This window comes from Plecotus auritus (genome assembly GCF_963455305.1).
Source record: "Plecotus auritus genome assembly, chromosome: 1".
In the NCBI taxonomy this organism is placed as follows: Eukaryota; Metazoa; Chordata; class Mammalia; order Chiroptera; family Vespertilionidae; genus Plecotus; species Plecotus auritus.
In genome coordinates this window covers 91,424,751-91,450,539 of record NC_137770.1, presented here as the reverse complement: position 1 = coordinate 91,450,539, position 25,789 = coordinate 91,424,751, and the positions used below count along the sequence as shown (strand labels likewise).

Below are 25,789 nucleotides of genomic sequence, written 5' to 3'. Positions count from 1 at the left end.
AATCCCTTCACCCTTTTTACTCATCTTCCCAACCACCCTCTGACAACCATCAGTTTATCTGTATCTATGAGTTTGTTTTGTTTTTTAGATTCTACATGTAAGTAAGATCACAGGGTATTTGTCTTTCTCTGACGTATTTCACTTAGCATAATACCCTCCAGGTCAATTTGTTGCAAATGGCAAGATTGCACTTTTTATGGCTATGTAATATTTCATTGTATATATGTACCACTTATTTGTCTATTGATGGACACAGGTTGCTTCTACACTTTGGCTATTATTGACACTGCAATGAACTCAGGATGCATGTAATTTTTGAATTAGTGTTTTTGATTTATTTGGATAAATAGCCAGAAGTGAAATTGCTGGGTAATTGCTCTTAGTTCTATTTTTAATTTTTTGAGGAACCTCCATACTATTTATTGCACCAATTTACAATCCCACAACCGTGCACAAGGGTTCCCTTTTCTCCACATCCTCGCTAACACTTGTTTGTTGACCTATTGATGATAGCCATTCTGGCCTGTGCTTTGGTGTGATGACATTGACTCATGGGGCTTGTGGTGCAGAAATAGTCCTGTGAGTCTTGTATTATTAGGATGTTGTCTGTAAATTACAGGTTCCTCTTGATGAGGCTCATTAGGAGGAAAGGTCCCTGGCCTTTATAAAAGGAACAGCTCTTTCTTTGGAGCAATAGGCTTGCTTTTATTTTATGGCTGCCTTAGGATTGACCAACATTCCTTCTTGGTGCTGCATACCAGGAAGACTGGAACCAAATTTAACACTCACTTTTATGTAAGATTTAGCACTTCATGAGATAAATGTTCTATATGTGTTCATTCTAGATGTTGTGTTTGTTGATATTATATAAAGGAGGGATTTTATGTGATAAGATGTACATAGGTGTGCTAGAGGAAGAAGAGACATTAAAGTGGTTTTAAAATCTCCACTTAAAATGTAGGGGCAACATGGGAAACCAAAAACCACAGGACAGTGATTTCATAATAAAAATGCATAGAAGTATGAGAGTCATGAACCAATAAAGTAACATTTGTAAATTATATTCTTAAATTTTCACTAGTTTCAATAACATATTTGTTATTATATCAGTATTTCAACATTATATTCAGACAGAGGTTTCTTTCCTTCCAAGTACTTTCACATTTGGGAAACATAACAGGAGAGAGAATGTACAATGTTAAAAATTTATTTCTGAAATGCTTTATTCTTTTAATCAGTACACATTATGTTAAGTATAGAATTTCCTTAAAAATTAACAAATAATTCTAAGTTTCACTGTTAGGACACTGATATAGAGAAGAAAACATCTGGCTCTTTTGACTTTTCTTTTTACATTTGTCCAAGTCCAAGTAGAGTCTCATATTAGGGTTCTTCTGTGCTATTTCTGTCCAAGTTGTGATAGCTACAACATAAATACAGCTTTTTATTAATCACAAAAGATACATGCGTTCAAATATTTTTAAACACCTTAAAATGCACATTTGCATTTATTGCATTTCTAGAATAATAATACATTTTCACCACTAACTCAAATATTTAAGATTTGTAGATATTTTAAAACTAAATAGCAATAAACACCGTCATGGCAAAAAATGTGGAAAACATTTATAGGTGCAAATTCAACCAATGAAATTTATAAACCCTGAGAATGATAAAATTAATATTTAACTCAACATGAAAATGTAAAGAAAAAACGTCATGTGGGACTTCACTGCTGACAGATCACTTCTCCACTTACTTTAATTAATTTTATATTTCTAGAAGGTTGTTAAAAGGACAAGGCTTTCAATTTAGAAAGGCTGGGTTATCTCTTATTGGATGAATTCTCTCAGAGATAGCAACTATAAACTTTAAGCAAAATACAAAACCAACTACCTGAAGGCAATGGAGAACAACTGAAAGGAGGGGATAGCACTGGCTGAGTCCCTGCTTCAGCGATTCTCAGCCTCCAGGAGGGCACAGCTGGCACTATACTGGTAGCTAAAGTTCTGATAGGAGCCTTGAAATCAATGACTAGAAAATTAGCATAAACAACATCTAGTTCATTAGAAAATATTAACAAATTTGAGGATTCTCTAGTTAACCTAACCAAAAAGGTTCTGTTTACATGATGTTCTAGAATAGGCAAAACTAATCAGCAAAAGAAAAACATCAAGATTGTGTTGTTGGGCAGGGGTTGACGAGGGGCTAAGATTGAATGGAAATGGCCATAAAGAAACTTTGTGGTGTGATGATTCTGTATCTTGTTGGGGGTTTGGGTTACTCAGGTGAACATATCTGACAAAACTCAGGGATGTACACTTAAGATCTTTGTATTTCATTGCTGTAAATTTTACCTCCAAAGGCTTAAAAAAACAACAACACCCTAAGCAAACAATGAACTCTAAGTAATAGTATTGACACAGATGTGTTAAGAGGGAAGTATATTGATATCTATAATTTACTTTAAAATTAATACAGTAAGTTGGGGTGATGAATGAACAATGGATAGATGGGTAGGTATCTTATAAAGAAAGTACGGTAAAATGTTAATGGGGAGTGTACATGTGCTCACTGCAAATTCTCCAACTTTTCTGTATATTTGAAATTCTCATAATACCATTGGGCCACTATATTGAGGTTAAAAATACAAGAACTACATAATGGGGTAAGAAAGTTGTGCTAGAAAAGGAACAGGTACTAAAAATGAGTAAAGGATATAGTTATTATTTTTGTGGCAGTCACGGCAGAGGTGAGTGAACATGACTGGTCAGTCTACTGAGCAATTCAGGTAGTTTAAGCTTTAAAAAGCTATAAAGTTAATATAATTACTGAGAACACTAGGGGGAACAATACTACAACATATAGACCTTGTACACCTCAGCTACTGCTGTCATTAACTTTCACAGTGAATGTAATTCCACTGTATCACCTGAGCACATTTGGTAGTAACAGCCCAAGAAAGTTACTTTATTTCTTAGCCCAATTTGTGATATGCTTTGCAAAATCAGAAATGTAGACAGTATGTAAGGAAATGACGAATTAAAATTTTCCTAATTGAGTATATTACTTGAATTTTAAATTTTCTGAATTTATCTTTTTGGGATTTGGGATACTGAAAATAATGTTACTTATCAGAGTTTTTTTGTATAGTTGTCCATGTCAAAACCTTACATTTTATTATAGCTCTATGGTTTCAGCTGGTTCAGATGAATATAATGATTCTCTTGTTCTTTTCTGAAAAATACCTACAGCAACTTAGGGTATGTTAACAGAAACAAACTAAAAAGGTAAACTTTACCTGTTTTACGAACTGTGTAGCATTAAAAAGTTCACTGCAGCCATATAAAATGTGTTTGCCTGGTTTCCCCTGTAAAAATCAGATACAAGTAAGTAACAAGTATTCTCAAGAAGAAGGATTAAAGCTAATAAATCTTTTTGTTAAAGATATTTTTTTTTGGGGGGGGAGGGAAGGAGGTGTTGGATTTTAACCCAAAATTGCATAGAATAAAGTGGTGAAGTGGCATTGTATTTTTTAAAATATGGAAATAGAAGGGATCTGATAACTGCCACATTTCATAATTATCTATAAAATCTTAGGCCAACACTCTTGCAATGAAGGATCTGTATTACTTGAAGAAAACATTCTTAGACTTTTTTTATGTGGAAAGTGGGAGATGGTGCAGGTAGCATGGACTGCCATTTTAGTCTCATTTGTGCAATACAGTATTTACATGTTAATACATCCTATTCCATTTTGTAACAATGAATTTCCATTACTAATTCTGACAGAAATTTGGAATCCAATTACAGCAGTCAAAACTTTTTTACTAAGAATTTTGGTAAGTTCTTAATGCTAGAATTCTTATATGTATTGTGAACTTGAAGGTAAATTCGTAAGATTTCTTTTGTAATGTAAAAAGTTTATTCTATAACAAGGCAAATATAATTCACCAAGGAACAAAAGAATTATGGCTTTGTAATCCAAGAGAAGGACATTTCGCTGTGATGTATAGGCTGAATAAATGTCATACAGCTGGCCATCTCTGAGAACAAATAAGACTACAGTTATACCTCATTCAATTTTTTTAGAATGAGATGGTAGGTGCAACAATTACACAGGGACATAAAATTGGGATTTTGAGGCTTCACAAGATATACTTACATGAGACATTAATAGAGGTAGAGGTCATAGCATATAAAGATAAAGCAGCCCAGTGTGGTTCAGTGGTTGAGCGCTGACCTATGAACCAGGAGGTCACAGTTCGGTTCCCTGTCAGGGCACATACTGGGTTGTGGGCTCGGTCCTCAATGTGGGGTGTGCAAGAGGCAGCCAATCAATGATTCTCTCTCATCATTGATGTTTCTATCTTCCTTTTCCTCTCCCTTCCTCTCTGAAATCAATACACACACACACACACACACACACACACACACACACACACACACACACACACATATATGATAAAGAAGGCACAGGGAAACATTAGAGAGGTCTATAACTTCTAGGCACAGCTCCCAGGATTCCATCTCAGTAGCACAAGACTCATTTCATTTTTAACTGTGAACCACCAAGATACAGTGAAGATTGCTTGGTCGCAGGGGAGCTCAAGGAGGGGTCTTTTATACCTCTCTGACTACATAGCCAAAATCATGAACAGGCTCAATAGCGGAAACAAGAATATATAACAGAAGAAGACGGAAAGAAAAAGGGAAAAGAGGAGGAGGATCCAAGATGGCAGCGTAGGTAAACACCTAAACTGCTGCCTCGCACAACAATTTCAAAACTACAACTAAAAGACAAAACGTCTATCACCCAGAACCACGGGAAAGCTGGCTGAGTGGAAGTTCTACAACTAGAAGGAAAGAGAAAACAGCATTGAGAGGTGCACAAGTGCTGAAAAGCTGAGGTACGGAGGCGCGCAAATCGGGCTGGCGACTGGGAGAGCTGCTTTTTTCAACCCAAAGGGAGACAAGCTCCCGATTACTCCGAACTCCAGTTTCTAGGGAGACGCAGGGGACCCAAACTTCTATGGGGAGAAGCTGGACTGTCTGCCACCGGGTCAAAGTGAGAGAGGATTGCTTGCAGGGCTGAGCGCAGGAATAATTGTTTACTGTGCTGGGGCGCGGGACGCGGAGAGGCAGAGCCGGCTTACTGGCAGCCATTGCTGTTTGCCACGCCCTAGCCTAGTGACGCCCAGAGACCCCGCCCCGCACAACCTACAAACCCACCCAAGCTCCAAGCAGCGGCTTTAGCATATGAATGGCCTGCCCTATTGCAGCTTAATCTAGCAAACTTGCAGCCCGGGTCAGACAGCTCCAAAACCTCCAAACTCCAAGCAAAGAGGAGAAAACTGTAGTTCTCGCTGTAGCTCCTGCTGGGTGGCCTCAGACAGTAGCTGACCTGCACCCCATTGAAGATCCAGAAGCCAGTGTACCTAGTGGTCAGTGTGAGACACCAGATTGCAGCTACTCACATCCATAAGTGACACATTCAAGAGGCAGACTCAGTGAGCACCAAAGCCCTACTGAAACAAATCCTGCACCATAAGAGTGTCTCCAGCGCAGCAGTTCTTCCATTGTAGACACAGCGAGTCCTCACAGCCAATTGGCCTGGAGGTCAATTCCTCCCGGTGTACCAACAGCAATCAAGGCTTAACTACACCAAGACTTTGCACTCAGCCCACAAAGGGGTGTACCAAGAGCGTCCACCTCAGGTGATTGGGGAGGCTGAGCTACTGGCCCCTATAGGTCACCTACCACACAAAGCCACTCCATCAACACAGGGAAGCAGCAAAATACGGAGACAAAGAAACATGGCACGAATGAAAGAAATGGAGGAAAGCAAACTACTGGATGACATCGAGTTCAGAACCACATTTATAAGGTTACTCAAGAATCTTCTAAAAACCGCTGAGGAACTTAGTAAGACCTTTAAGGATCTTAATGAGACCTTCAAGGACCTTAATGAGAATGCAAAAAAAATGGAAAAGGACCAGTCAGAAATTAAGCATACACTGTCTGAAATAAAGAATATACAGAAACTCAACTGTAGATCAACATACCCCAAGAATCAAACCAAAGATCTGAAATATGAGGAAACAAAAAACACCCAACCAGAAAAACAGAAAGAAAAAATAATCCAAAAATATGAAGATAGTGTAAAGAGCCTCTGGGGCAACTTTAAGTGTACCAACATCTGAATTTTTGGGGTGCCAGAAGAAGAGAGAGAGCAAAATATTGAAAACCTATTAGAAGAAATAATGACAGAAAACTTTACCTACCTGGTGAAAGAAATAGACTTACAAGTTCAGGAAGCACACAGAACCCCGTACAAGAGGAATCCAAAGAGGACCACACCAAGACACATCATAATTAAAATGCCAAGGGCAAAAGACAAAGAGAGAATCTTGAAAGCAGCAAGAGAAAAACGGTTAGTTACCCACAAGGGAGCACCCATACGACTGTCAGCTGATTTCTCGGCAGAAACTATGCAGGCCAGAAGGGAGTGGCAAGAAATATTCAAAGTGATGAACAGCAAGAACCTACAACCAAGATTACTCTACCCAGCAAAGCTATCATTCAAAATTGAAGGTCAGATAAAGAGCTTCACAGACAAGAAAAAGCTAAAGAAGTTCATCACCACCAAACCAGAATTACATGAAATGCTGAAGGGTATTCTTTAAGAAGAGGAAGAAGAAGAAAAAGGTAAAGATAAAAATTATGAACAACAAAATGACATCAAATACATACCTACCAACAAGTGAATCTAAAAATCAAGTGAATAAAAAAATCTGAAGAACAGAATGGACTGGTGAATATAATAGAATCAGGGACGTAGAAAGGGAGTGGACTGACGATTCTCAGGGGGAAGGGGGTGTGAGGGGTGCGGGAAGAGATTGGACAAAAATCTTACACCTGTGGATGAAGACAGTGGCGGGGGGTAAGGGCATGGGGTGGGGTGGGGAATCAGGTGGAGGGGAGCTATGGGGGAAAAAAAAAGAGGAACACCTGTAATAATCTGAACAATAAAGATTAAAAAAAAAAAGAATATATGACAGAAACCAGGTGCCAACCATTAATCTTTACATTTTCTGTTAAACAGTGCTGACCAGCTAGAGCAAGTTGCCTACTGGTCTACCCTGTATACTAGCACAAGACCAAATAAATCACTAGTTAGTACAGTTTATTGAGGATTAACCAAGTTTCTTTATCCATTCACCCATTGATGGGCACTTAGGTCTGTGGGAACCCTGTGTTTATCCTTGGGAACACGTAGAACCAGTCCTGTGGTTGGCCCTTGGTCAAACCTGAACGAAATAGACCATCTTGTGATTAATACAGTCCTAAGGGTCATGGATAGACCAGGAGACAACTAGCACTGGCTTGTCAGCACTGTTTATAAAAATTGTACAGTTTGCACCTGGTTTCTGTTATGTGCTCTTGGTTCCCATTTTTTGATTCTGGCTCTATGGCCACAGAGGCTATAAAAGACCCCTCCTTGTACAAGACGATGCCCCTGAGACCAGAGGATCTTACACAGATCTTGGAGGTTTACACTGTGAAGATGAAATATGTCCTGTGCAAGTGACATAGAAGCCCCGCAGTTGTGCTGGGAGTTTGAAGATTTATGGCATCGGCCTATTTTTTTTTTTCCTCCTGTTGTACCAAAATCTCTATCTTTATTAAAGCCTTACATAACATAGGACAAAGGAATGATCATTCTTTAATGTTAAGTAAATAAATGAAGATTCCAAGACATCATTCTAACAATCACTAATTCCATCACCCCTGCATTTATTAATATATTTAGCTTTTCAAGTCATGCCCTTTCCTCCATATTCTCCTTCTGCTTAGTTGTCCGTCACTCCCTGCCGCTGTCAGCTCTGAATAGTACTCCACTGCCAATTTGCTACCTTTAAAGGTCTTGTTTGCTGAAAAAGCAGCATTCTAAATTTGTGAGAAGTATGTTGCTGACTGAAGTCAATGGGATGGGAGAAAAGTGCTTATGATTCAGGTAAATGTGTTTGGTAAATCATTTCACCAAGGGAGACTCTTTGGGAGAGGGGTTATCTGAAGTCTCTAAACATGTAAAGTCAAACTAAGATAGGTAGCTGCAAAATACATTACATCAAAAAGATGTGTTATTTTCCACCTCAAGAACAATTTTAGTCCAGATATGAATGTGATAGGAATAAAAAAAACCAATCCTGTATGAAGGATTTTTAAACTACCTCTAGAAAAGGGGTTTATGTAAGAATCAGGAGAGTCCTCAAGATAGAGAATGTTAGCATTCTAAAGACAGAACAATTCTTATAAACATCCTATATAATAAAAGCCTAGGTGGCATTGCATGATGCCCTTGTGTGACATTGTCACAAGATGGCTGCCGCGACATCGTCACAAGATGGTTGTCAGAAGATGGCTGGCGGGGAGGGCAGTTGTGGGCAAACAGGCCAGCAGGGGATGACAATTGGGGGCAACCAGGCCTGCAGGGGAGGGCAGTGGGGGTGACCAGGCCAGCAGGGGAGGGCGGTTGGGGCAAGATCAGGCCGGCAGGGGAGGGCAGTTGGGGGCGATCAGGCTGGCAGGGGAGGGCAGTGCGGGCGATCGGGCCGGCAGGGAACGGTTAGGGGCAATCAAGCAGGGAGGCAGGCAAGCGGTTAGGAGCCAGCAGTCCCAGATTGTGAGAGGGATGTCTGACTGCCGGTTTAGGCCCAATTACTGTGAGATTGAACCTAAACCGGCAGTCAGACAACCCCTAAGGGGTTCCAGATTGGAGAGGGTGCAGGCTGGGCTGAGGGACACCCCCCAATGCACAAATTTCGTGCACCGGGCCTCTAGTTAAATGATCCTACCTAATAAAGAGGGGGTATGCAAATTGACTGTCACACCATCACAAAGCTGGCAGCGCCCATAGCCACAAGATGGCAGCGCCCAGTCCTTTCAGCCCAGCTGGAGTCCCCCAGTCCTTTCAGCCCAGCTGGGGGGGGAGGGAGGGAGCAGGCGCACAGTGTGGCTGGACCCTCCCTCAGCCCCCCAGCTGCCCAGGGCTGGCCTGAGGTGTAGGCAAGCCTTAGATGTCAGCTGCCCAGCCGCCCAGGGCAGGCCCAAGGCACAGGCAAGCCTCGGATGTCAGCTGCCCAGCCACCCAGGGCGGGCCCGAGGCATAGGTAAGCCTTGAATGGTGGCTGCCCAGGGCTGCCCGAGGCTTGCACTGCCGGCAGTGGCAGCAGCAGAGGTGTGATGGGGGCATCGCCTTCCCCTGATCGCCGTGTCGCCTCCCGCCCCTGAGGGCTCCCGGACTGTGAGAGGGGGAAGGATGGGCTGAGGGACCCCCCTCCAGTGCATGAATGTTCATGCCTCGGGCCTCTAGTAAAAGAATAAAAAGGTCAACATGTACCTTTATGTAGTCAATAAGATTTTGATATTCAATGTAGTTGCCTCCTCCAACCACAAAAACAATTGCCTAAAAATGCAAACAGAAAAATAAGTAAGTTAAAAGAAATAGTTAAAATACTATTTTAAAACAGTATTTTAAGTTTTCAAGCATGAAATTTTTAGGCAGGAACATACTCCACAACATAGGTAAAAGAAAAACTAGCTAACAAAGGTCATATCCTGCATGCCTGATGTTACTTCACTTATAAAGAAATTTGTTTCTAAAAAGTTTATACATTTATAAATTTCTAATGTCTACTGAGTAGTAAATGAGAGACATTTTCAGAAACAATTTATAGAGGAAAATAAACCTCATTCTTCACATAAGCAATAGCAGAGAAATCCAAAGGGCTTTCTCCAAAGATATTTTTGAATTTCAGGTTATTTACTGTAGGTAGAAAGAACAAAAAACTTAGCATTTATATAATTTCCAATATATAGGGTGGGGCAATATACAGGGTCGGGTAAAAGGTTCACAGCTGTCCATATAAAAACAATACAATAACTAATTAATAATAATACAAGAATAAACTGTTTCTGTGTACTCACAACTGTAAACCTACTTTTGCCCAACCCCGTATGCTCTTTATTGTATTTTTACTAAGAATCTTCTTTGTATTTCAAATGCAAACATAGTCATATCTTCACAAAAGTTTAGAATCAAATTTTAGAAGTTCCAAACATATAAAACTTTCTTAAAGACTTTTTTCTGAGAATTACTTAATTTCATGTCAGGTATTTTAAGCTTAAATGATTCTCAGTGTTTAAAGCAGCTTTATAAATCAGAAAAATATAGTTGCTAAGAATATATTTTTTTAAAGACTCTTGGGTGCACAGAATTGAATTTATCAAGATTGCCATATCTATATATATAATGAACCAGGGTCTGTAATGTCCAAAATGACCGAAGGGATGACCGAATGCCAGGCTGCGCACGCAGCAGGCTCGGGTGGGTGGGGACTGGCAAGTGGGCTGAACTGCTGACCTCTCTGATCAGGCCCGGAGACACTGACTGGCATAGAAATCGACCAATCAGAACCAAATCTGGGTGAACTGCGAGGAGCCAATGGCCACCTAGGAGGTGGAGCTTTTGACACTGACTGGCATAGAAACCAACCAATCAGAACCAAATCTGAATGAATTGCCAGGAGCCAATGGCTGCCTAGGAGGCGGAGCTTTTGGTGCCAACTGGCATAGAAACCGACCAATCAGAACCTAATCTGGGTTAACTGCGAAGGCAGAACCTAAGGTGGGGGCTGAGGAGGGGTTTTAAGGGCAATAGCTGTTTGGTGTAACGTGTAAGAAAGCGGTTCAATTTTTTAATGACCCGTTTGGCAGTACAGTGCATGTGGCTGGCTATCAGTCCAGGTATAGAGATTATGTATTTTTGTCTGCCAAGAGCATCTCCTCCTGCTGAAAAAGGCTTTCCCTCCACCTCATTTAGGCAATCCTATCCTATATAATTTATCTATTCTAATAAAAGGGTAATATGCTAATTAAACCAGGCTGACCATCCATCTTCTGGACATCCGACTTCCTTCCAGACAAAGCCATGGTGGTGGGGGCCGAGGCAGAGGCAGTTAGGGACGATTGGGCTGGCAGTGGAGGGCAGTTGGGGGTGAGATCAGAACGGCAGGGGAGGGCAGTTGGGGGTGAGATCAGGCTGGCAGGGGAGTGCAGTTAGGGGCGAGATCAGGCCAGCAGAGGAGGGCAGTTAGGGGCGATCAGGCAGGCAGGCATGTGAGCGGTTAGGAGCCAGTGGTCCAAGATTGTTAGAGGGATGTCCCCAATTGGAGAGGGGCAGGCTGGGCTGAGGGAACCCCTTCCCCCCACATTGCACGAATTTCATGCACTGGGCCACTAGTATTCATCATAATAAACCATGTTTAGGATAAAGATGTTCTTGACTGCTTGGTCATCTTTTCATCTTGCCTTTTCAGGGACAGATTATTTTTATATGAAACGTACCTCTTGGAATGGATTTTTGTTCCTCGGAACTGAGCTGTAACAAAGAAAAACCATACTGAAAATTTCACCCACGGCTTTTCTGATGGAGATAAATAGGCACGGGACACACACAATTAGATATATATTTACAATTCTTCCTCCTTCACTTTCTTGGAGGGTGGGTCCTTTAGTTTTGTGTAGCCTGGTAATGAATTGGGATGCAGAGGAAGAATACAGAAGAGGTACATGTCTCAGTGTCTAAAAGGTAATGGGGCAACCTATGGACTTTAAAATAAAACTATAGGAGAAGACTGAGCAGCAGCTCCCATAAGGAGTGGAAATCTGGGTTTAAGATGAGTTGATAAAGTATATATTTTAGTGGTAAATTATATAAAATTTTTACCATACTTAACATAATATTATAGTGTGGGTATCTACATTTGTGAAAAAAGCATGTAAACAGAAGGATAACAATTTAGGAAAGAAAGGGAGAAGTGAGTAGGGATCTGCATTTTACTGTAGCTTACATATATATATATATATATATATATATATATATCTTCATATATTAATAGTACATACAAATTACGTATTTATTTATACTAGTATATTTATAATATGGTTTAAAAATACTTCCTTAGTGTCCAAGAGGTCTTTTTATAAAGACGTTTTCAAACTCTTGTGAGTCAGATGTATACTTGTTTTGAGTGCTAAAATAGGCTGCACAAAGACAACTCAGTTTTTCCTCAGAAGGAATTTTTGAAAATCCCAACCGAGAGAGGAGAGCTATTGTAACTTCCCTTAGTTATGCAGAGGCTGATTCCACAGTCCTATCATCTTGTCATTTCTATGGTCTATTGGAATATTCCACAGAAACCAGAGCCCACCTGATTGAAACACCTCCTCAGTATTGAACTTCCTTCTAGAGTGCTTTAAGTTAAAGCGGTTGCCAAGCTTTCGGACCTCACGGACCACCAGTGTCCCGCGGACCACCAGTGGGCGACCACTGATCCAAAGGTTTCCTTAAATCAGCGGTCACCAACCTTTCGGACCTCACGGACCACCAGTGGTCCAAGGACCACCGGTAGGCAACCACTGCTTTAGTTGCTCTAAGAGTAGAAGTGGAATGAGGAGAGGTAAGACTTAAGTAGCACAGCATTACTAGTTACTAATCACCCACATCCAGTTGTGATGAGATAGCTCAGAGAAGCAGGAAAGCCTGAGCTCCTGTCTTATCAATGCCAGTATTCCTCCTCATTATCATACTTAACATACAAGTCAGATGAAAAGAGTTCCTCAGTAAGTTTCTAAGAAGAAAAATGTTATTTACTTGTTAGCATATGCAAATGCAAGGAAAAAAATGTAGCCTGGAGAATATTGAGACAGGAAAAGAATTGTAAAATCCACCGTTTTAAAATGTGCACTCAGTGGTTTTTAGTATATTTACAGAGTTGTAAAACCATTACCAGAGTCTACTTCAGAACAATTTTTATCCCCCAAAGAAGCCCCAATACCCATTAGTTGTCACTCTTCATCTCTCTCTTCTATAACTTATCCTTTGTCAATTCCTTCTTGCCAGCTGTAGCTGCTATCAGCAGCTTCTTTTGCAACTTTGGGAGTATTTCTGATAAGTTAAAAAATGAGAATAACCTTTTAAGTTACCAAAACTACCAAATAATCAGCTATCTAGTGATTAGATTATCCATCCTGACTACCTACAAAGATGTGAAAGCTTGGGGTAAAGCAAAGACAAAGTTCTATAGATCCCAAACATAAGGGACAAGCAAGAAAGCAGCTTCACTCAAGTTCTGGTGCTAAAGACAATGATTCCAAGGTTTTTCTCCCTCCTAAATATGCCTATTCTTGTTCTGCATCTTGTAGGCTATTTTTCATACCACCATGAATTAAATCTTGAAAAATAATATTTATAATAAAATAAATACCACACCATTTTTGTCATGAAATATAGAAATTATCTGTAGAACGTTTCATTGTCAAAAAGAAGTATTTACAGCAATCCATAGTGACTTAGATTACATGGACCAGTTAAGTAAAAAATAAAAACAACAAAACAATTGGTATCTGCCCTGGCCAGTGTTACTCAGTGGTTAGAGCATCAGCCCAAGCACTAAAGAGTCTTGGATTTGATTCCTGGTCAAGGCATGTACTTGGGTTGCAGGTTTGATCCCTGGCCCTGGTTGAGGCATATACAGGGGGCAACCAATTGTTTCTCTCTCATATTGATGGATGTCCCCTTCCACTCTAGAAATCAATGGAAAAAAATATCGAGGATTAACAACAACAAAACCCCCCTCCCCCTTACCCTCCCAAAAAAGAACTCAACTGGTATCTAACATAAAGACACATTTTTTCATTTGGTCCAATAAAGAGTATTTATTTAAAAACATACATATAATCCAAGATCCTCCTTCCTCCCACAGCTTGTTATACCACCATCATTTCACTAAAAACAAAACAAAAAACATCTAAAGGTACTTTTGTATGTGTATATCTTGGAAGGAAAAGAACCAAAACATTTTAAGTATCATTACCAGTGATTATCTCTGGGTTTACTTACCAGTTTTCTATGCAGTTTAAATTTTTAATATTAAGCAGTTACTAATTCATAACAAAAATAATTACGTTACTTCCATTCTTGGCAGGAGTGGGGAAACCTACAACAAACACACAAGAGCTGCTTACCTGTCATTGCCCCGTAGCATTTTGGGATCAAAATATCTAAAGTCATCAGTTTCCTATTAAAAAAAATAGAATTTTACTATGACTATGGAATTTCTCTTCAGAAAGGTACAGTTTGGCTTAATTTATTTTAATGAATCTATTAATCTGGTAGAACATGTAACCAGCACCACCACCATTTACCAAGCACTTACTATGTATTAAGCATTATTCCACTGCTTTCAATAAAATAACTTAATCCTGATAATATCAATGAGGTAGTTATTATTATCCCTATTTTTCAGGTGAGCAAGCTGGAATACATAGAGTATATAACTTTGCTAAGGTCACATGATTAGCATTTATGTTAACTCCGGGATCTGAGCCCAGGTAATCTAGTTTTAACACCCACACTCTTAACCATTATGCTATACTGCTTCTTGAAAATGTATCAGGTTTACAAGTGATGTATTTTTGTTTTTAGAATTTTATTATCTTTATATGTCCATGATTTAAAAAAAATATATATATTTTTATTGATTTCAGAGAGGAAGGGAGAGGGAGAGATAGAAACATCAATGATGAGAGAGAACCACTGATTGGTTGCCTCCTGCATGCCCCACACTGGGGATTGAGCTCACAACCCGGGCATGTGCCCTGAACAGGAATCGAACCTGGGACCCTTCAGTCCTCAGGCCCATGCTCCATCCACTGAACCAAACCGACCAGGGTTATATGTCCATGATTTTATTGTACAGAATACCTAAAACAGGTTCACAATCTCTTATTTGAAACATTTGGAGTTATAGGTATATTGGAATTTTGAATTTAAAAATATTTTTAGATACATAACATCATGCATAAACTGTACATGGCTACACTCCCAGTGGGCAGCACCCCATCATCTACCACATTAACATTTCTGCAGCTAAATATATGAATATCAATATAAAGGAGGATAACTAAAAACTAAAGAGCCTCAACTTGAATTAAGGTTAGGTTTGCCACCAAATGAGTTCTATAAAATCTTTCAGTTTTCAGAACATTTTGGATTTCAGAAGTGGTAGATAAGGGGTTGTGGACCTCCTCTAAATTGGAAACTAGTGTCTTGATATTAAAGGAGTTGGAAAGTACTGCTTTACTGCTTATGATGTAATCACTTACTAATCTCTGCCTCCCTCACTCCTTCCATGGCCCAATCAGCCAAAGGAACTCATTCTTTTCTACAGTATGGATGGCGCTATACAAACCTGATTGATGACAAACTACTAATGTGTTGCCACTATCAGGTCTTGTACTCAGTGGTGAACAGTGCTAATCAATCACAGAACTCTCAGTGAACCAAATACAGTGTCAGATCCATTAATACTCTGCTCCAGGAAACCATTACCGGCTACATTTACAAGGCAAGATAAAACCTATCTGATACAGCCTTAATCCTTTTCTTTCAGTTTATTCAATTAAGACAAATAAAAAGAGAACACTCAATTAACAAAGCCTATCTAATAAAGAGGGAATATGCTAATTGACCATCACTCCATCACAAAGATGGCTGCACCCACAGCTGAGGCCAAGTTCCCTGAGAGCCTTAACGAGCAATCAGCAGGGACCTGAGGCTACGTCCTCCCCCACCCCTGTGGGGCTTGACAGAGGATCTCAGGCCACGCCCCCCACCCGGCAGGACTTGACAGGGGACCTCCAGGTGTGCTTCCCATCCTGGTGCTGGGCTAGGGGACCTCAGGCTGCTCCCCCCGCCCCAGCACCAGGCCGGGGGACCTCAGGCCACGCCCCCCACCCAGAGGGGCTTGACGGGGGACCTTAAGGTGCACCCCCAATGCTGGGTCGGGAGAACTCAGGCCGCGCCCCCACCCAGCAGGGCTTGACGGGAGACCTGAGGCTGCACCCTCCTCCCGGGGGACCTGAGGCTGGGCCAGGGGACCTGAGGCTGCGCACCCCCCGCCTGGCGGGGCTTGACGGGGGACCTCAGGCCATGCCCCCCACCCAGTGGGGCTTGACAGGGGATCTCAGGCCGTGTCCCCCACCTGGTGGGGCTTGACGGAGTACCTCAAGGCACGCCCCTGCCCCGGTCTGGGGTGGGGGACCCCAGGCCACGCCCCCCGTCCTGGCACCGGGCCAGGGAACCTGAGGCTACGCCCCTTGCCTGGCAGGGCTTGACAAGGGTGGGCTGGGTCTGGATCTAGCGCAATGGGGGGAGGGTGTGTGGCCAGGTATGGGTCTCATGTGATTTTGAGGTGCATGTGGGTGGACATGTAACATGACTCTGGGTCCCGTGGTGAGCCCCAGACTCTGACAGGAAGAAGGTTTTCATATACATTTTACTAATTTTCTTTCATCCCTGACACTTCTATTATAGAGAAAGGGCAAATAGCAATATTAAATTATTTCCTCTAATTAATCCCCTTTTAATGTGCATGAATTTCGTGCACTGGGTCACTACTGTAAGTGATAAGAATGCACCTAGAATTAGTTTATAGCATTTTAAAGCCTTTAAGGTAAGATACATTCAAGATTACTAGCTAGGTCTAACTTAGTGCACTTTGCTAATCTTTTCAATGCCTCTAAATCAACTAATCTGCAAACAGAAGAGGAACCAGGAACCATTCAAAACATTTTTACATATTATCTCATTTAATTCTTATTAGGCACTTAAATGTGTAATAAATAATAGCTATTACCATTATCACTGTCATTATTCATCATATCAGCTTCAAGATAGGGATAGTAATAAAATACACTAAACTTCCTTGACCCTTTGTAGATTTGGTATCAGTCTAAAATTTCACATTTATTTATACTTTTATTCTTTATTACTGTTTGGAATATCTTCCAGACATTTACTGCCTATAATGAAGTCATATTCGCTAAGATAATTACAAGTCTGTATTTCTTGCAGGCTTTTCAAGAGAGCTCCTTCCTCATATATTCTAGGATGTAGTAATAAAGCCTATTATTACTAGAGGCCTGGTAGACGAATTCGTGGATGGGTGGGGTACCTTGGCCTGGTTGGCAATTGGGGCCGATTGGGGCTGGCTGGCTTGGGGGAGGGACTGCAGGAAGTTGGCCGGCCGCAGGAGGTTGGCTATGGAAGCCCACTGACGACCAAGGGGCAGCTCCTGTGTTGAGCATCTGCCCCTGGTGGTCAGTGCATCATCATAGCGACCAGTCGACCAGTTGTTCAGTTGACCGGTTGCTTTATATATATACTAGACTCCCGGTGCACGAAATTCGTGCACGGGGGGAGGTGTCCCTCAGCCCAGCCTGCACCCTCTCCAATCTGGGACCCCTTAAATGGGCAGTCGGACATCCCTCTCACTATCTAGGACTGCTGGCTCCCAACTGCTTGCCTGCCTGCCTTCCTGATTGCCCCTAACCGCTTCTGCCTGCCAGCCTGATCACCCCCTAACCACTCCCCTGACAGCCTGATTGATGCCTAACTGCTCCCCTGCCAGCCTGTTTTCCCCTAACTGCCCTCCCCTGCAGGCCTGGTCACCCCCAACTTCCCTCCTCTGCCCCGGCCTGGTCACCCCTAACTGCCCCCCTGCAGGCTTGATCACCCCCAACTGTCCTACCTTGCAGGCCTGGTCCCTCCCAACTGCCCTCCCTTGCAGGCCTGGTCGCTCCCAACTGTCCTCCCCTGCTGGCCATCTTGTGGTGGCCATCTTGTGTCCACATGGGGGCAGGATCTTTGACCACATGGGAGCAGCCATCTTGTGTGTTGGACTGATGGTCAATCTGCATATTACTCTTTTATTAGATAGGATAGAGGCCTGGTGCACGGGTGGGGGCCAGATGGTTTGCCCTGAAGGGTGTCCCGGATCAGGGTGGGGGTTCCCTTGGGGCGTGGGGCGGCCTGGGCGAGGGGCCTGTGGTGGTTTGCAGGCCGGCCACGCCCCCCGGTGACCCAAGCAAAGGCCCTGGTATCTGGGGTTTATTTATCTCCTACAATTGAAACTTTGTAGCCTGGAGCAGAGCCAAGCCTTCTGTTTGCTCCCTGGCGGCAGCCTTTACTTGGGGGATTTATATATCTTCTATAATTGAAACTTTGTAGCCTTAAGTGGAGGCCTGGGCCGGCCAGGGTGTGCGGAAAGCTTGGCTTCCTCCATCGCCGGGGGCAACCCTAGCCTCCTGCTCTTTCCAGCTCCGTGGCTGCCGCCATTTCTGTTTGGGTTTATGTATCTTCTATCATTGAAACTTTGTAGCCTTGAGTGGAGGCCTAGGCCGGCAAGGGCAGGTGGAAAACTTGGCTTCCTCCATTGCCAGGGAAACCCAAGCCTCCCTCCTGCTCTCTGTGGCCGTAGCCATCTTGGTTGGGTTTATTTGCATATTTGCTCCTGATTGGCTTGTGGGTGTAGCGGAGTGATGGTTAATTTGCATATTACTCTTTTATTAGATAGGATAGACTAGAGGCCCAGTGCACGAAATTTGTGCACGGGTCGGGTCCCTAGGCCTGGCCGGTGATCAGGGCCGATCAGGGCCTTCCAGCTGCTGGCGGGGGCCTCCCTTCTCCAGCTGCCTGCTGCCAGCCGGGGCCTTTCTTCATTCTGCGCCACCCCCTGGTGGTCAGCACATGTCATAGTGACTGATAGAACTCCCGGTCTGCCGGTCGAACTCCCGCGGGGACACTTAGCATATTAGTCTTTTATATATAGAGATGGTATGCCACTTTCTCTATATCGATTCCCAGATGGAAAACCCAATTCTTTTATTATTACTATAGACAACACTCCTAATCCTTTCATAATTGTAATTGCTCCTATGGGGAATGTTTTATTACACTGTATCTTTGTTTTCATATGGGCAGATTTAAAATTATTTTTGTTAATTTCCTTTAACAGTATAATCATGTTTTAATAATTATAAAAAACTTAAACGTTAGTATGAAGATTCTGTTCGCATTCTCTTTCTAGGCTGGGATCTTAAACCTCGCTACCAAGTCTAAAATGATCCAGATCAACCCAAACTAGGGTATTGCTGGGAATAGGATCATGCTGCCTTTCTTAATTCCAGACTCTTATGATGACAACCACTCTCTAGTTGCCACACTAACAAGCTGGGCTGTTTTATGAAACAGATTGTAGCAATTTTTACATTTCTTTCTCGAATTATAAACAGAATAGAAGGCCCAGTGCACAAAGGGGGGTGTCCCTCAGCCCAGCCTGTTCCCTCTCACAGTCTGGGAGTGGGCCTTAGCCACAGTCTGGCCATGGCGGCTCAGAGCAGGCACCCTTGTGTGTGTCTGCTGTGGGCCTGCTCCCAGCCATGCCGCGGAGGCTCGGAGCAGGCGCCTCTGTGTGTTGCGTCTCTGCTCTGGCCAGCCCCCAGCCCCAGCCTCCCCATGGCCGCTGGGGCTGGGGGCGGCACGCAGTCCCCTCCCGCCCATCTGCACGTGCAGCTCCTCCTGAGCTGGTCGTGATGCAGCCTCCTTCTGAGCCGGTTGTGACGCCCTAAGGCAGTGGTCAGCAAACTGCAGCTCGTGAGCCGCAGTTTGCCGCTCTGTTGACTAATGAGTTTGCCGACCACTGCCCTAAGGCATCCTGGCTAATTTGCATATTACCTCTTTATATATATAGATAGCTTGGAAACTGATTCTTTAAGTAAATGATAACAATATTTACTCATTTGCCTATTCACTCAACATTTTATCTCTCAATTTACTTTTCAGCTCCACAGAGTTTAGTACCACCTGAACACATACACTTAAAAATTTCACTATGCATTCCTCTCCTTATTTTCAGAAAATTAAATTGGTTTTGTTCTCTTTATGTTATACCAGCTGATACTTACTATTCTTTTTCATTTACAGAAATGTGCTCCTTAGGATATATTTTATATTAAATTATACATGTAGAATATACGTTTAATTTGGATGAGGACTGCCAGAATGTTTGTAGTAGCTGAGAAACCAATTCCCATTATTTGTGATAATGGCTAAAAAAGAACACGGATTCTTTTCTTTCCCTCATGTAGTCTGCTGTAATTAAGGTCACAATAAATTCATCTTTCATCACCTTCATATAGTCAGTTTGATATGTTTAAGAATTTTACAAGTATAATGTTACATGCTACTCACAGGGTTTGACTTCATCTCCATGAGATTGTCTAAAATACGAGTAACAGGTAGATTCTGTGGAAGAGATTAGTATTTTCATGAGAAAAGTTCTTCTCTATTATCAAACAACGTAATCATTCTACAGTTAAGTATGCTTACCTTCCAACTGAACACATTCTAAGATTAAGTATTCTGTGAATGGCTTCATAGACGTAAATAGCTTGGCACTACTCAAGTTTCCATAGAAAAATGTAATTCTAAATCAAAAGGTTCTTTTAATGTGTAGGTGTATCTAGATTTTACGTTTGGGCTTCTTTACTTTGTTAGATGTTTGCTTTTTAATACTAGCAATGGAAAGCTTTTGTTTTGATCACATAAGATTCCTATTGTTATTGTTTTTATTTCCTCTTTGCAAATTGTAAGTTTCTTTAAAAACAGAGTAACTTAAACTTTGTGAAGATGTATGAGATTAAATGACCTACCAGAGTTCTTTCATTTCTACTGTATATTCTTCTAAGCCAAAAGATACTTGTGCTCTTTAAAAAATGGGGAAATGAATATATACAAACTTTACTGACCATTTTTATTTTGCCCGGGATAAATTCCAAATTTTCAATGACATTCTGCAATGTCTTCTTATGGAACAAATTACACCTTGAATATGAAATGTATAATACTGCTGTTGGCAGAAGATTGCCTTTTGACATGCTTACATGCCTTTGGGATAAGTAATACTATTGTTACATTTCAGTCTGATGATTTTTATCATTATTTTGAAAATAACAACACATGGAGTATAGAAAATTTACTATGTGACTATTATGCCTATTCAAAGTGCATTCCTACTGGGATGGTATTCTGCCTACTTTGAACTGATATTTCCTTTGTGAGCTGTACAGGAAGTTCTGGAAAAAAGTTTTGAATCTTAGAGACTTCACACAACAAAGGCAACATTAAGTCTGATTATTTAAATATCTGTATATAGCACATTACTATTTTACAAGGAGTTTTACTTTCCTTAGGCAATACAACATTTTAGTGTTACTAAAATGGACTATCACTAAGGAAAATACTGCCTTGCGCAAACAGAAAAATATGCATTTTTTTTCTTTTACTTTCTCTGGATGGCAAGTAAAAGCCTTTTAAAATTAAAGCTATTTCATTATCTGATATTTGTGTTGGCCAGGAACTTTTTAATATAAACACAGGGCCAAATGCTCAAGCTGACTAAATGCGCTTCTTGAATTCTATTATTTAGAATTAAAGAAAAAAAAGTAGCACAAAAATGTTACCTTTTAAGTTTGTTTCAAGTAAAATTGAGTTTGTTCATGTAAGAAACAGTCTAAACCATTACTTTCTCTAAGCAATAATGGTGCAAATTTAAATCTATAAAAATGCTTTATCCAAAAGAAAAAACTATAGTTGTAAATTTTTTCCAAGCAATACTATCAGAAAATGATGGAGTACTTTGCAACATAACAGAGAGAAATAATTTTTTAAAAATCTGGATCAAGGGAACATTATAAATTATAAGATTTTACTAAAATTAACTTTATATACATTTCTTTATTTACATATAACTCTTCAGTTCCCTGAATTGTACTATTTGATTTATGCAATGGAGAAAAATTCTGAAGAGGTTTTGTAATAATAAAGCCATAAGTCATATTACTTTTATTATGTTAGTGAAAATAATTGAAAATTTTAATATTTATACCAATGTCTCCTGATAAATATTTATTTAGTATAAAAATAAGATTTTTCCAGGGAACAGTCAAATCTCAGAGGGAAGGCAGGGATGGATGGGTGGGAAGAAAGAGATCAACCATAGAACTTGTATGCACATATACATCACCCATGGACACAGACAATAGGGGTTGGGAGCTAGGGGTGGGCTAGAAGGGGTCATTGGGGGGAAAAGGGGGACATAAATAAAACTTTCAACAATATTAAAAAAAGTAAGATTTTAAAAAGATACAAATTTTTCTTTTTATTTTATAGCTCAGTAGATAACAAAGACAAGCCTACCAGTGAATAGGCCGTTAAATAACCTAAGAAAAATTTCTTTCTAGCAGAATAGTTCAAACGTTCATAAGCCCATAGACAATTCTTTATATTTTTGTCTGGTCTTTACAACCAGATAACGCCAAAAGAATCATTTACCACTTCTGCACCATACAATATTCACACACTGTCACAGATGAAGGGAAACTTCATGTGTAGAGAATGATAAAGGAAATATATGATGTCTTTAAAGGTATAAGAAAGAGTATTTTAGAAAACAATTTATGAGACCTCTTTCACCAACTTTTTACTCTTTGCCTAAATGAAGGCTTGGGTTGAGTTAATCATTTTAAAATCAGTTTTATATTAATAATTTACATAAGATTAATCAACTTTTATTGATTGAAAAACTGAACTGTGGCAACAGAGAGAAAACAGAACAAAACCATATAATTCTTTTCATATCACAAATAGGACTGTTACCTTACTCATCTCTAGAAACATAAAAAAATTGTTTGCCTCAATATAAGAAGTATGAATGAAATTTAATCTAATAAAAACCCATTGTTTGAAAAATTGCCAAGCGCGCATATATATATATATATATATATATATATATATATATATATATATATATATATTAGTTTTTGGAAACTGCAGTTTTAGAAATTAAGTAAAATATATTATTATATAGATTAATAACAAAAGTTTTATTAGTAGAAAGCCTCTGTAAATATAGATTTGAGAGACAAAGTCCCATACACAATGAATATCCTAAATTAAGGACCACTATTTCTAAAATGTTCAAATTTCAAATACATAAACTGGAAATTTTACCTGGAGAGAAAAAGAATAGTGAGAAATCTATTTCTAAGAACCCTTTCTAGTTTATGACCATAGTCATGTTTTGTGATTTTAATCACAGTAAAAGTTTAAATAAAAGCAATATTAATTTTACTTCTGATGGTGTGATTGCTTAAAAACAAATCTGAAATAAAATATACACATTAAAAAACAGACATTTAAAAAAGACAATACAGCCCTATATCCAAAACAGTTAAAAATGATTGCCCCTCTAGCTCTCCTAGAATTAGCCACTTGTTGCTCCATACTGCCACCTGGTCTATGGTGGCTTTTTCTAACTCCCCTTGCAGCCTTGGGCTTGAATGACACGCTGATGCTGAAGTCAGCAGTAATGTTGGGACAAGAGTTGCTGTTTCCTGATTATCAAAGCCCTGCAGAATGAAAAGTAGTATGTGGACCTCCTTGAAGAGAATGCCTATCTTGAATATTATCAGCCAGTAAAGAGTAAGATGAGGTATCGACATTGGAAATATATTGGTAATGAGGGATGTGTCAACGATAGAAGGAGTGGAATGTTGCCAGTGAAGTGAAGATAGGTGTAATTATAAACCAGAAAGGAATCTATAGCTGAATCCAATATCCACATCAACATCCACAGATGAGGAAATAGAAAAATACATAAAGTTCTTTTCCCCCCAAGCATATTAAAGGCAATAAACTCAAGAAAACAGGATTACAACAACTCAATAAAAAAAGTCCAATCCTCCATCACCCAGCTTCAAAAATTATCAACTCATGGCAAATCTTATTTCATTTATATTCACCTACTATTCACTTTCTTATGCTATTTCAAAACAAGCTCCCAATATCAAACAATTTTAGCCATCAATATTTTAGTACATATCTCCAAGATATGCCTTAAAAAAAATCTAACACTATTACCACATCTAAAATAATTAACAATTTCTTAATACAGCTCAATATCCAGTTAGTGTTAAAATTTTCCTGTTGCATCAATTTATTTTTCAGTTTTCTTGTTCAAATCTTAATAAGGGTCATACATTGCAACTGGATGATAAATCTTTTAAAGTTTTTTCTTTAAAAAGAAAGATACTCCTATCTTCATTTCACTACTTACAATTTATATGTTATTAATTCATTTTTAAGAGGGATTACTTTAGTAAACAAACCAAAGTAAGTGACAGATAAACTTTTGAACTATGCAACTTTATGCAAAATTATTCATTAGTCTTGCACAATTATCCTCACAAATATATTCCAAATCTGTGAATATCATTCAAATGGTTTTATATGATAGTTATGATGCGTAATACTTATGCTGCCCAAGAAACAAAGCATAAAAAGCTCTTAGAAGTGACCTAGAAAACTGGACAAGGCATCCTATTTTTTCTATTTTATTTATAGCTTCCAACATTCAATCAGAGAAAATCCAAACCAATATTTAGAGATATGAGGAATAAATTACTCAGAATTTTGTAAGTGTGAAACAGAACGTGTCTCTAGCGGTCTCTCCTCTGACACCTCTTTCCTTTTAGTTCCCCAAATGCCCCAGATCTCCCACCGCAGTACCTCTATTTTAGAACATTAGGACAATGTAGCTTTAGAAGTGGATTTGTATTAGCTTAAATAGTTCTAGAACAAGAGACTTATTATTAAGTACTGACTGGTAAAGATTATATACACACGTCGAGGTCTGAAAAGGAGGTAGAGAAACAGGCACTGTAATTCATGACAAATTGCTATAACTTTTCTGGAAGGCAATTTGGCAATATTTATTAAGAACAATTTATTAAAGAGAAATGTTCACTCCTTTGATTCTGTAACTGAATTTTAGGAATCTCTATATATAAAAGCCTAAGCAACCAGACAACCAGCCGGTAACCATGACACGCACTGACCACCAGGGGGCAGACACTCAACGCAAGAGCAGAAACCACAGGCATGGAAACATGGAACAGACTCTCAGAGCGAAGTGGGGAAAGAGGAGGGCGGGAAGAGATTAACCAAAGATCTTATATGCATACTAGAGGCCTGGTGCATGGATTCATGCACTGCTGGGGTCCCTCAGCCTGGCCTGTACCCTCTTGCAATCCGGGACCCCTTGGGACATGTTGGAGAGCCAGTTTCGGCCAGATCCCTGCAAGCCAGGCTGAGGGACCCACGCTTGGGCTTTTATACAGATAGACTGGCCTGCACCCTTTCACAATCCGGGACCCCTCAGGGGATGGTGGAGAACCGGTTTCAGTCCAATCCCCGCAGGCCAAGCTGAGGGAACTGTGCTTAGGCTTTTATATATATAGACTAGAGGCCTGATGCACGAAATTCATGCAAGAGTAGGCCGTCGCAGCCCCGGCTGCCTCAGCTGGCCCTTCCGCTGTTTGGCCGTCCAGTCAATTTGCATATTACACTCTTATTATTATAAACTAGAGGCCCAGTGCACAGACTCATGCACAGGTGGGGTCCCTCAGCCTGGCCTGCACCCTCCCGCAATCTGGGACCCCTTGGGGGGATGTCGGAGAGCAGATTTCGGAATGGATGGAAATTTTTTTCAGGCAAATGGAAATGAAGAAAAAAAAAAGCTGGGATAGCAATACTTATATCTGACAAAATTGACCTCAAAGTGAAAGCCATAACAAGAGGTAAGGAAGGCCACTTCATAATACTAAAGGGATTGATTCAACAAGAGGATATAACTCTGGTAAACATATATGCACCCAATATAGGACCACCTAAATATATAAAAATACTTCTGGAAGATATCAAGGGAGAGATCAACAGCAATACAATTATAGTAGGGGACTTTAATACCCCATTGACACCAAT

The 25,789-nt window shown here is 40.4% G+C and overlaps 1 protein-coding gene across 5 annotated transcripts in view; it reads right to left on the bottom strand.

Annotated features, from left to right (window-relative positions):
- Positions 1-1,191: 1,191 nt before the first annotated feature.
- The window catches only part of SCFD1 (sec1 family domain containing 1), a 123,478-nt gene continuing 98,880 nt past the window's right edge, over positions 1,192-25,789 (bottom strand). For 3 of the 5 annotated variants that reach the window (XM_080643380.1, XM_080643383.1, XM_080643381.1), the window contains 6 exons: positions 20,159-20,212; positions 14,092-14,144; positions 11,410-11,443; positions 9,404-9,469; positions 3,302-3,370; positions 1,192-1,423 (listed from right to left, as the gene is read on the bottom strand). In XM_080643380.1, coding sequence (XP_080499506.1) covers positions 1,400-1,423; positions 3,302-3,370; positions 9,404-9,469; positions 11,410-11,443; positions 14,092-14,144; positions 20,159-20,212 — 300 coding nt within the window. In that variant the 3' untranslated portion in view covers positions 1,192-1,399. Of the gene's footprint in view, positions 1,424-3,301; positions 3,371-9,403; positions 9,470-11,409; positions 11,489-14,091; positions 14,145-20,158; positions 20,213-25,789 lie in introns of all 5 variants that reach the window. The other 2 variants (XM_080643379.1, XM_080643382.1) reach the window with 2 other exon arrangements.